This window comes from Serinus canaria, chromosome 2, assembly GCF_022539315.1.
Source record: "Serinus canaria isolate serCan28SL12 chromosome 2, serCan2020, whole genome shotgun sequence".
In the NCBI taxonomy this organism is placed as follows: Eukaryota; Metazoa; Chordata; class Aves; order Passeriformes; family Fringillidae; genus Serinus; species Serinus canaria.
The window spans coordinates 117569311-117581981 of NC_066315.1; the positions used below are offsets into that span (position 1 = coordinate 117569311).

Genomic DNA, 12671 nt, shown 5'->3' on the forward strand with positions numbered 1-12671 from the left:
TTCATTCTCAGTGTCCCTGCTCTCCTTCCTTAGCACCACCCCAGGTACCAAGTTACCTCTGTGATGCAAGGAGTGATGTCAGGCTTGGGAAGGGGGCATTTTGGCCATCACACAGCAGTTTCTCTCTGCTGCTTCTGTCTTCTTGCACCTTTCTGGTCTACCATAGTGTCCTTCAGGGGCTGCAGGGGAATCTCAGCTCTGGCACTTGAGCACTTCCTCCTCCTCCTTTTCTGGCTTGGTGGCTCCAGGGCTGCTTCTCATAGATCTGTCAGTCCTGCTGCCATGCTTTGATTTGCTCTTGCTCAAATTTGTTTGCAGAGGCATCACAAACATGACTGATAGGCCCTGCTGTGTCCTGCAGCCAGCTCCATTGTGGCAACAGCTGTGCCCAGCACAGAGGATCCCCTGGCATCTTCCCACAGCCCCCCACCTTGCTCCAGTCACCCATGGAATTGCTCCTCAGATTTATTAGCCTTAGGTGAAAGTTGGGCATTAAATAAAACCAAGCACACATGGAAGGAAAATATTTGCATTTTTGCATACTGCTTTGGAAAAACTGAATGCCTCTTCTGGTCACTGGTGCTTTCAGGCTTGCACCTGTCAGCTGTTGCCAGACCTGTCAGATGAACAGAACTGATAGCAAGATGTGAAGGGTGACAGCTGTGTTTTGTTCCGTGTCCTGTTGAGTGTTAAAGATGATCCCTGTTCTATCTTGGACAGATGAGCTGGTGTTCAAGCAATGTGGGCCATATTGCTTGTGGATAATAGAACATCACAGCTGCAAATAAGCACATCTGTATCACATGCTGTGTTGATTATATGGTTGTGAGTACCTTTTAATGCCTAAATGGAATGTATAGGCTTGACTTCAATCTTCCTCTTTATGAGATTGACTGAAATGCTGAAAAATAATGCACTGGCTTCAGCTGAGATCTCTCTGGGGCTTGGTTCTGGTTTTCTGCCATTTTTAATAGACTGAGAAAGTCTTCATTTAATATTTTCTGCAGAGAAGCCTCCACCATCTAGAAGGCAAATTTGCCTTTTCCATTAATTTCAAGTACATGGAGTCATTGAGACTTCTGCTAATAGATAAAGTAGGCTTCCATGATGACATCTGAGGAAAGGCCTCTTCAGGTTAGGTTAGATTAGTTGATAGACAGGCAGCTGTTTTTTTGTAGTATTTTCTACTGATGCTTCTCGAGGCTCCTTAAACTGCTTTTTCTTTTTCTCTCTCCTACTGCTTAACAACATAATTTAACTTTATAGTCTGTCACTGAGTACCTAGCAAGAGAATTAGTTGCCATCTCTCTGTTTCCAGTTTGTTTTTCTCAGAGACAAATACATCACCTTCCTCTTGCTGAAAACAGATGAGTGGTTTTATTTTCTGATTTAAGGCAGAAAGAAAGATGGATTAAAGCAGGATGTACTTTTATACTGTGGGTGAAATAATGTGTTATGGGCTGTTGTGGCAAAGGCATACCTTCTTTCCCACATTATGTGTAAGTGGTTTTTGCCTTACATGCTTTTTATACAGTTTTCCCTCTGATATGTTTGTTTTTTTCTTTATGTGAAAGAGGAATATGTTGACTGTTAATGAAACTATAAACTGAGAAATCAATGTTTTAAATATGCCAAGTTTTTAAGTGCTAGCTGTGTCCCTGTAAAGGAGGCAGTGTTTTGCAGACTTCTGGATGATTATTATTCTGGGGGATGTGAGGGAAAGCCTCAGGAGCAGGTTTGATGTTGCTGTGCTGCAGTGCTGGGTGCTCACACTGGAACAGTGTGACAGGAGTGGGCTGGGAGTCAGGCCAGGAGGACTGACAGTGCTCTGATGCTGGACAGAAGGTCAGCTGCATTCTGAGTAAAGTGCTGTTTCTTGCATCTCTGCCTCAAAACCAATCTATTGAAATAACTTGTTTGAAAATTTAAACTAAATAAGAAAAGTAACTTCAGTTCTGCTTCTTTGCATTTCCAGCATGCATTGGGTGATTGTTAGCTTAACTTTCAGGATGGCTCTCTGTGCTCTCCAGAACTGAGATTTTTATCCTGAGATAAAAGCACATAAATTCTTATCACTCTCCTCTGTGAAATGATCTCTGTCAGGATCAACTTTTCTTTGAAGGCTGGAAGTGTGGTGTGCTTAGCATGTTGAATCTACATTTACTCTTGGGGCTCTCTGCAGTCCCTGCTGTGGTTGTTGTTCCCTGCCAGGAGCCAAAACACAGATTAGAAGTAATAAACTACAGATTTCTGTTTGATTTCTCTGACTCTACTTAAATTTACATAAGGAAACTGGAATAACTGTTGCATTCAAACATTTAAAAAACCCATTCCTTCAGCACAATTTATGTATATTTAAAGATGTAATGCATACTGATCTTCATTTTTGCAATAATAAGCTGATAAAATATGTTTTTTTATTAACTATTTTTATGTCAACCCTGTCACTTTGTCTCTTGTCTATGTAGATTTTGATGATCAAGAGGATTCTGCTTTGGACAGCTACCCACAAACCATGGGCCTGGTAAGAATAAAAGGTTTTTTATGTTGTTACTTTTTCAAGTGTGAGAAATATTGTGTCTTTCACTGATTTGGAGAAAGGAATGACAGTTAACAAGACAGCAAACTAATTTACTTCTTTTTCTGGTCCACACCAACAACAGCTTCTTTAAGCTTGACATACAAGTTGCTTATCTTTGTATATAGAGATGGCCTGGTTCTTTAACTCTCTTCTTTTGTACTCATTTGTACTTATTTTATATTCAGATGTTGTTAGATTGCTGCTGAGAATTAGTAGAAAAAGCCAAGCCAGAATCAGTTGCTCTGAATTCAGTTGGTTTAAGTGATGCACTTGGCCAGTCAAGAATTGGATCTGTTCTCAGATGGAATGTTTATTGTCTGACTTGGTGAAAAGAGCCATATAAAGTGCTATCAAATTAGAATCCTGCACTAACCCCAAATACTGAATAACAGAGTTCAATTGTATTTCATGGGAATGTGAAGCAGTGAAAATCAGGAGACTGCAACAGCAAAGACATTAACCTCAAGGATAATACTGTAACTAACTGCAGAAATGAAACAGTTTTTATTTTAAAAAATTATCACATTAATGCACTTTATAGTTGTAATTTAATGCCTGAAATTATCATTCAGAGCAATGCTTTGCAGTAAAAGATTTGTTTTCTCTTGTTCTGTTTCCTCTGATGGTTTCTACTGCTTTGATTTTAGAGTGGTTTTCAACGTAAATTATCCCTCAGTAGGATTTCTGTAATAAATGGTTGCAACTATGAGTATTGGTCTTAGTGCTTGATATTATGATGTAGAAATTTGTTATTTTAATGCTTTAATGTCAAAGATTGTATGTGGTGGGATAAGTTAAACATAAGAAATCATTCTTCATTTGATCCACATTTCATACAAACCTTAAGTGCAAAGCTCACTTTGAGCACTGACTGTTCTGAACCTTATGCAGAGTGACACAGATCAATTTCTTGATGGAAATGTCTGTGTTACACAAATTACCACAACAGTTGTCATGTGTAGGCAATTTCAGCAAATGGGATTTATACTGAAAAGTAAAAAAAAAAAAACCCAAACCCTAATGCTTTAATAGAATATGAATTCTTTAAAAATGTATTGGGTTTTAGAATCACAAAGTCAGGGTTAGTAGAATATTAACAGTGTAGAGCTGCTCTTTGCTTTGCAGAAGTTTGGCAATTAATTTACATTAATTATCATTTGGCCCCAGAAATGTATAAAAGCCTCTGAATTTCCATTTTTTCTCTTTTATCTTGTAGTTCAGGAACAAATCTAATGAATTCCAGAAAAATTCACTGTTGGAATCGGACAGTGCTTTTATTGGTGAGTTTCTGCCTCCCCTTAGCCATGTTGTGGGTGTACAGACACACGGTTTAGTCTCTGAAATGATTATTGCTGTTAGGAAGTTATGTCTCCAAATTAAAATGCAGAGATTTATGAAATTTTACTGCAGCAAATTTTTGTAATGACACGTAAATTTGATGCTGCTGCTCAGTTGCCCTTTACCACCTTACATCTTTTCATGAGAAAGCATCTTTCTCTGCTCTTCATGCTTTGTTTGGGAGGTTAGGCTTTCAAGGGGCTTTTTTTGCCATCTTCCCAGCTTTGGATAAGGAAAAGCTAATATTTATTCAGGAAATGTGTTACAATGGTAGCATTGGCAATGTTTTTCTATTGTTCTGCTGCAAATAATTTATTGACAATCACAGCTTACAATTGCAGTCTGTCCACAGTGAAATACAGAAGTCTTAGACAGTCAGCGATTCTTTTCATGGTTATTCTTTTGATTTACAAGCATGCTTGATTTTAAGTATAATTATATGGGTATAAAATAACAATTCATGCTAAATTGGTCACTTTTCTGCTGTTCACATTTTATTTCATTTCACTTGCAACATTATACTTATAGACATTGTCACCTATTCATCATCTGAAGCAGAAGATTTTTAGTTTTCTATAGACTGCCTCATGTAGTGTCTCTCTATTCAACCTTTATACGCATGGATGTAAAAGTGCTGTTTTATTTCCAGTTACTAGAAAAACCCAACCAGCTCAGGCCTTTAAATGTTATTTTCCATTAATTAGCAGGAGTTTCAGTATCTTGAAATTTCTTTCAGTCATCTATGGGAAATCATCTTGCAAGGTTTTTATTCTTTGCTGTAGGGGGGATGCAGTAGAGTGAAGCAGGTACTTTTAATGAAACAGTGTTTCTATAAACTGATGATTGTTATCTCTGGCTTTGGTTAAAAGCAGAATTTTTCATTTGAAGTGTATTCAAGCCCGTTCTGTTAACATGCAAGTCCTGGAGTACAGGGTAGAACCTGGCACTGGGAAGAGCACAGGGCGGGGCTTTCAGCCTTCTTCAGTGCATTTGGTTCTCCCTGTAGTCTGCAATTCCTTCCTGTTCAGGTTAAGGATTACTGTGTATTAGAACAGCCCAGTGGTGGAAGGATGCCTCAGGAGAGCCCACCTGTCTAGGCTGGAGCCAAATATCCCATCTCAGCCAGGATAGGCTCATGGAGAGGAACACAAGGTGCAGAGCAAACATGCAGGGCTCTTCCAGCTTCCAGTGAGCTGCAGCTGGATGCATTTCATGAGCCTTTCTAAGCTGGGCCTTTCACAGGCTGTCTTTCACCAACTGGAATTAGCATTTTTGAATCCCTGTTCACCATCAGCAGTATTGTGTGGATAAATATCCAACCTGTGCCTTCTGTGAACTGTGTCCTTTCATCTGCTGTGAGGCTGCCAGCTCTGTAATGGAGTGTTCTTGGTTATTTCCTAAGGTTCATGATATTTATTGTGCTCTCACCCTTTCCCTTCTTCTTCCCATCAACCTGGTACTTGCAGTTTAGTGAGGTGTTTGAGTTAACCTAACACATTATTTATCCCCCCCACCCCCTTTTTTCCTTTTCCCCCCAGATCATTTCTGGCTGATGAAAACCACGTTCTTCAATAGTGAGCTGTATGCATTAACTAAAAATGTGTTATCCTTTGCATTGTTTGGGCTTTATAAATAGCTACTAACATTCTGAATATGAATCTGGTGATTTCCATCCCTGAATTAAAAATAAAAACTATCATTCTCTGTGGGCTGCCTTCTCTGTGAGTTGTGCTGCTCACATTGTCTGAGGGTCTTTGGTGAAATACAGGGGGTGTATTGTAACAGTGTTTGCCATTTCCTTAGAGGAGTGTAACACTCCCCTCTGTTTTGCTTGAGGGTTTTTTTGGTTGGGTTTAGAATCCAACTCAATTTTGACATCTGTTATGTCAGCATTACATATGAGTTTATCTCCTAGGGCTCAGAAATTTGAGGCAGTTAGAAATAAAGTGTTTGAGGCAGTTAGAAATAATTTAGTTTCTTTTTTCCTTTTTTTGCCTCATTGTAAACCCTAGAATCCATTAGTGTTAATGCAGTGATTTAAAAGCATCTCTGTGCAACAGGATCTGAATGATGGATGCTTACAGGAACAGGTAGCATCTGATACTGATGATACACTAATGGTACAAATAAATTCTTAAGCTTGTCCTTTGTTGTGACAAATTCACACTGTTAAACCATTTTTTATATTCCAGGTAATAGCACAATTTTGAATATAGTGAAGTTCAGCTGGTCTTGTAGCTGGAATTTTGATAAATTATTTGTTAGCCTTACACTGTTTCAAAATTATGCTTTGATTTTTTTTATTTGAAACATTTGTGATAAGAGCATGAGTACTGTTAGTGAAACTGGGGAAGAGACAAGATGAGAGGAGAATAAAAAATGTATTTTTAAGGAAAAAAACAACTGACAATATAAAAGAATTTTTATAAGACCTCTTTTTAATATTCTGAACTTGTTTGATATCAATCAAATTTATTTTTCAAACCTAAGTATGTCAATTTTCAATTAAAATAACTGTTTAATTATTATGTTTAGAATTTACACACGTTTGTCCTTTAATTTTTTAAAAATTTTATGGTATATACTGGACTAACCACTTTTCCAAACATGACTTGGTTGTCACAAAGAGTTAATGGTAGTGGATTCTGTAGAGGTTTTGTTGAGCACAGTGCTTCCTTTGCCTGGGAGGCTCTGTTCCTCAAGATGCCAGAGGGACTGCAGTAGGAAACAGAGCCCACTGCCTGCACCAAGCAGCAGCAAAGCACCAGCCAGCCCCAGGCTGGGGTAACTGCTCCTGGAGGAAAAAACAAAAGCACTTGTTTGAAACAGTTTGTGTTTGAGTTTCCAGAGTCAGCAAAGAGGGGGAAATAGACAGGTGTGAAGCAGAGACATGACCTTAGGCTTCATGTGTGTTATAAAAAGAGATTAAACTCCTTCCACTGTAATGTGATACAAGTATGATCAAGAAATGGAGTTATTTTTCCTTGTATGAACAGATGCTAACATTTTATTACACGAAAAGGCAGAGTTATGACCAAGGATGTGTGATTAAGGCATAGATTTTGTGTTATCATATTCCATGTAACACTGTCAGTCCAGGTAATGTTGTTATGTATTTCATGTAACAAATTTATTTATGACTCTGATTTTCCAAGTGTTCTCCCTTTCAAGTAGAGGGGCTGTGCTCACTTGAGTACTGATTTGCTTTAAAGGTCTGTGTATAAACAAGATTTGTAATGAATACGTTCCTGTGATGGAGTCACATACAACATATTGGCTTGTTTCAAAACATAAACAGGTTGGAGCACTCTCTGGTATTTCGATTCCTTTGAAAATTATTTCACCTGTTTTTCCAGGTGCTAATGGGGAAATGTTTTCTGCCTTAGAAGAAGTGAATTCATTACCACAGCATCCACTTTCTGCAAGGGAGAGGAGACGACTGAAGCAGCGAGCTTTGGAGAGTGCTGTACGTGTAAGAACTGGCAGATGTAACATCAGACAGTTCCTGTGCTTCCACAGTGACTCCATGTTATGCTCCTGAGAGAGCACACGTGCAGTTATTTGCCCTTTTTTTAAAAGGATGCTGTCTAACTGAAGGATTTGTGCATTTTTGGATTCCCTGCAGGAGGAAGTTCCAGCAGGGCAGACGCCGCTGCTGCAGCCTGACAGCTTCTCCTTGCACTCCAACTTCAGCCTCGACATGGACCAGGTGAAAGGCAAGAACGAGGAGCATCTGCACAGACTGACTGAGCTCCAGCAGAAATCTCCTTCCTTGGGTATGCTCCCTGTAGCAGAGATGATGTGGTGAACACTAAGTAATTACAATAATTAAAGGAACAAATAATAATGGGCTTCATGAACAGTGAGCAACCAGATCAAACACAGGAGTTATTTATAGAGCTCTGTAGCTGGTACACGGCTTCCCCAGCATGCCTCACCACAACTTGTTTAGACTGAGTTTAGAGGAGGAGAGTAGGAAAAGATTCTCTTCTTCCTGTCTGATCAGCCACTCCCACTTGTCCTGTGAGCACCACTGCAGTGTGGGCAGCAAGATGGGGATATCCAGCTGCACAGCTGAAATGGCAGTGGGAAGAAATAAAACACCCAAGTGGTGAATGATGATGAGGTGCCTGTGTGAGTCTGTTGGCATTCCTGGGAGTCAGATGTCTGTGGTCCAGCCAGCATGAAGATAGGCCAGAGAACTGTGTGTGATGAAGTACTTCAGTTTCTAGTCAATTTGGTTTCCTAGGTGTTTGTTAATATTAATGATCATTCAGTATTTGAGTATGTGAGTATTTGATACTGATACCCCTTTCACGGCACACACGCTTGAATTCATTCCAAGTTTCTTACATCAGGTGCTGGGAGTTGTCTTGGAGAATCTCCAAATGCTGGCTGCCTGATCTAGATCCCTTTTGTGTATGAAGTACCAATCTTGGCAACCATTAATGGCCTTTAATTTCTCAAATGGACTGAGACCTAGTTCATACACTTTGTGCTAATGATTCTTTCATACGAGTCTGAAATCTCCCTTTTTGGGGGAGGTAGTTGCTATGCTGTCTAGGCAATTACAGTATCAGTATCCTTTTTATAAACTTAAAGAGAGTACAGATGCTGGCAGTATTTTTGATTCTGTTGCTATGGGTACTCTTACAAGCACTTCATCTTTTTTTTTTGTTTGTTTTAACCATTTCACTGTGGTTTTAAGTCACTAAAAAATAAACCCTATTCATACTAATTTTCTTCTATAATCTAAATAAAAGCTTTACTAATTTTATTCCACCCAGATATATTTGCTATGTGAACTACTACTACTTCAGTATCTTTGTTGTATTTCACCTCTTTTGTAATTTCACCTCATATGGTATGCACTACACTTTTTATTTTACTTGCCTTCTGTTTGTCACAGCCTCCAGAGCTTCAGCCTTTAGATAAATATAATTTTGATATGTGTGTGTATATATATATGTGTCTATATGTAGCTTGTTCTCTGGAGCACATGGGGACCCATCACTCATCCTTGGCATTTGTGCCTCTTGGAAAGGCAGCAATAGATCCTCTTGCTCAGCTGTGGTTGTTCAGGCTGCACTGCTGCTTGCCCTCCTGTTCCCACCTTGTGCTCAGGGATGTTACAGAAAAAGTGAGTGAAGCCAGGCGTTTTTACTCCTTTTCCCTAACAGTCTGAAAGAGCCCTTGTGGCATCCTCTTGTTTTCTGAGCAGCCAGGACTGTCATTTCTCCTCTGCTGTCAGAGACACTGCTGAGAGAAAACAAATCTCTCAAATATATGACTAAGGGACCTGGTTATCTTCCCTTGAAATGACCAGAGGTGGCAATTCACAGGCTTTGATAAATTCTAAGAGCTGATCTGGTTCAATGAGGAGGCTCTGTACTCAGCAGTTCACTTTCTCCTGTGGAACTGATGTGGGAATCCTAAAGGCATTCTAGTATTGTTTTCTTAATTGGAAAATTAGACAAAAGGAGTCAGGCCTTCTCCTCCATTTTTACCCATCCAAAAAAATTCCCATCAGTGTAGACTTGGTGAATATTTGGGTGATAGAGTCTCTGTCAGGCACTATATGTGTGTTCCTATGGGCATAAACAAGAGCAGGCTCAGATACAGAAGAGGGAATTCTCACAGGTTTGGGCCCACAGGATGTGCTGCTGTTGGTGTTCTGCAGGAATCCAGATTCCATTCCATTTCTAAAGCAGGATTTCATGCTTTCCTTACCCTCAGCCTCCACATGCAAACTGAATTATCAAGAGTCTTGATGTGTGTCCCAGTTAAGGCCAGTTTCTTAGGGAGTGTGTGAAGTGTTGAAATTCATGATGAAGAAGTTGTGCAGTGCAGCTGATCTGCTGTGCTTTCTAAAAGCAGCACCAAGTGAGCCTGATCCAGTGATGTGAACTGTGATCTTACCTCTGGCACAACAGCTGATCTTGCCAGTGGCATCTGCCAGATCTAAAGGCTTTGCTAAAGGCAGAAGTAGTTAAGTGTGGGGAAATGCAGCCCTCTGGCCTGGACATTCCCAGTTTGTCTCTAAACAACCTTATCTTTACTGTTGCTAGGTATCATCTCTTAAAGCAGCAAACAGAAAATTATTTTCTTTAGTTATCCCTCTTCCTGCTGTGTGCTGTTAACCCCTCTAAACCTACAAATGCAAAAAAGTGTGGGTTCCAACCCATGGCAGAGTTGATCTGACCCAGGATTGAGGAGACAAAGAGGTTCATTCTGCCAGCTGCAAGCACAGGAGATGACAGAGAGGGAGGTCTGCTCTCACTTCTAGTGTTGCAGACAAGTTTTAACCAGACTGGGAGGGCTTGGAGGATGATCAGATCACTGTCTGTGTGATGTGACAGAACTAATGATTCCTGCCAAGTTCTTTTGGAACAAAAAGTATTTGGCATTTTGTTTTAGAACCTTCAATCCCACCTAACAGACAAAGAGGGAAACTGAGCCTTTGTTCCCAGTGTGTGTGGGGTTGTGCAGTTCTGTCCTTCCCTTCACCCCTGCACACCTGCCTGCTGCTTCTCCAGGCCTTGGGCTTTCACACCCATGCTTAGACCATCAACTTTCAGTTTTTAATGAGAATCTTCACAGAAGATTTAAATTCTTTGGTTTAAATTCTCATTTTTAAAAGTCATCATTTTTGCAGAATAAAACCCTGAAATTTGTAAAATCATCTAAATACTTAAATTCCATTATTAATTGCTTAGGTGAATTATTTAATCACTAAAGAATATACAATTCTGTTCTGCTTGAATTAGGATGTTTATGCAAAAATGTTGATTTTTTTTTTTCCTACTCCAGAGTCTTTAAACATGTTTCTGCCCACCTTTATCACCAAGACACCAGAACCTCTTCATTGACATGGTTCAGTTTTAAGAGGAAAACATTGCATTTTTCAGTTGTTATAGATAGAGGGGATTTGCTTTTTTTTTTTTTTTTGTTTAAGTATGGAGAAACTTATATCTTCATACCCTTTCATATATAGTAAAAATGTATGTTGTTTGATAATCCACACTAAGAACTATTTGTTTAAGGTATTAGATGTATGTATAATTGCTGATAGAATTGAAACAAGTAACAGTAGAGTACAGAGTGAGAACGACCCCAAGTTCATAGGCCAGGCAGTTCTGGTTTTTGTTAGGTGGGGCTTGTTTTGTAGCTGGAAGATCCCAACTTAGCCAGTTTGAGCATGACATTCACTGAGGTTTTGGGCTGTGATGCACAGGCTCACTTGCATTTGCACTTAACATTAAACCAAGTTAAAACAATTCTTTCTCAGTAGGAGACTGTTTATACAAGGTTCAGTCAGGCCACTGTAATTGAATGGCCTTATTTTCACATGCATTTTTATGCATACAGGCACTGACAGATTTGATTCTCCCTAAATAGAAGTTTTTGGAAAGCAAGAACCCTCTGCCAAGTCTGCCCACCTCTGTTTATATCCTTATCCCCTCGCCGAGCTGCTCGGGGGGAGCTGCTGAGGCCCAGTTCCCCAGAACATCAGCAAATGTGTGCTAAGTAGAAATGTCAGTTAAAAGCATTATTATACATATAATTTAAAAGCATTATTGCTGCACTGATTGCAGTGACAGGAAGAGCTTCTGTCGGTCTGACAGTCTAACACACGTGTTGCTCTCCTCTCTCAGGTGATGACATTTCCTTAGGGGACGTGGACGACCTTCTGAAGCGTGCCCAGTCCCAGGCCAGCTCCACTGACACGGTGGCCACAGAGCCCTGGCTGCGGCCGGGCACGTCGGCCACGCTGCGGAGGCTGCTGGCGGAGCAGCCGAGCGCAGGAAAGCTGTCCCCGGAGAGCGCGCTCCCGCTGGGCTGGCACGGCCTCTCCACTGCGCACGGCTGACTCCGCCCGGGAGCCGCCCAGGAGAGCGCTCAGCCCTGTGCCAGGGAATCCCGCAGGGAGAGAGAGCTCGCTCCCGTGTGCAGAGTGAGGAGCTGTGTGAGTAACTGCAAATAGCAATAATAAAGGATCGGACGCTGCAGTGGAACGGAGATGGAGCGCAGGGATGTTTTCTATTCCGTGACGTGGGACGTGGAGGAATAGCTTGGCAGCTTTTGCACTTTTTACACAACTCAAGTTTCAGCCGCAGAACCAGAGTGTGGTGTGTGTGAATTTGATAGTAAATCAAAGATGTTTTTTAGGTTTATAGTCAAACTCCAAAACTTTCTGGCATTAGAGCAGCCCAAGAGCAGAAGGGCATTAGGTTTTTACCCAAAGAGTAACTTGAAGAAGGACTTGGTTTTCGTACAGGATAAATGCTGTCCTGCATGAAAGCGCAGCTAACACTTTGATGGAAAAAAAAAAGACTATTAACAATGTGTCTTACATTCCCTAACTTGTTGTGTGCTTAAAATATAGATATTGTTGAATATATTTATGTTTCTGATTGAAGAGTTAATAAAGTATTTTGTTACTAAAATTATTTTTGTTATAAAACCTGTGAAAGCCGACTTCAATTTTCTGAATTTATGATTTGCTTCAGCTTTCATTTACTCAGGAACAAACTGGAGTGTTAAAGCTGTCTCCAAAGAAATAAAAATACATGGAAAATCTCTTCATCGAGAGCACAGAGCTTTAGCAAGAAGGACATGGAGCAAGATTTTAGGAGTTCAGTGAGCAACACAACCAAGGTAAAGCAGGGGTAATGCTGCAACTTTCCTCTTCGTTAGGAAATTCCCACTCAGAGGCCTAAACCTGATCAACAGGGGAGAAAATGACCCTAAT

At 40.2% G+C, this 12671-nt stretch overlaps 1 protein-coding gene across 10 annotated transcripts in view; it reads left to right on the top strand.

Annotated features, from left to right (window-relative positions):
- CSPP1 (centrosome and spindle pole associated protein 1) overlaps window positions 1-12671 on the top strand; it is a 62161-nt gene extending 49490 nt beyond the window's left edge. For 5 of the 10 annotated variants that reach the window (XM_030233353.2, XM_030233348.2, XM_030233371.2 and 2 more), the window contains 5 exons: window positions 2469-2524; window positions 3798-3861; window positions 7276-7391; window positions 7545-7695; window positions 11575-12670. In XM_030233353.2, coding sequence (XP_030089213.2) covers window positions 2469-2524; window positions 3798-3861; window positions 7276-7391; window positions 7545-7695; window positions 11575-11789 — 602 coding nt within the window. In that variant the 3' untranslated portion in view covers window positions 11790-12670. Of the gene's footprint in view, window positions 1-2468; window positions 2525-3797; window positions 3862-7275; window positions 7392-7544; window positions 7696-11574 lie in introns of all 10 variants that reach the window. The other 5 variants (XM_030233358.2, XM_030233367.2, XM_030233375.2 and 2 more) reach the window with 3 other exon arrangements.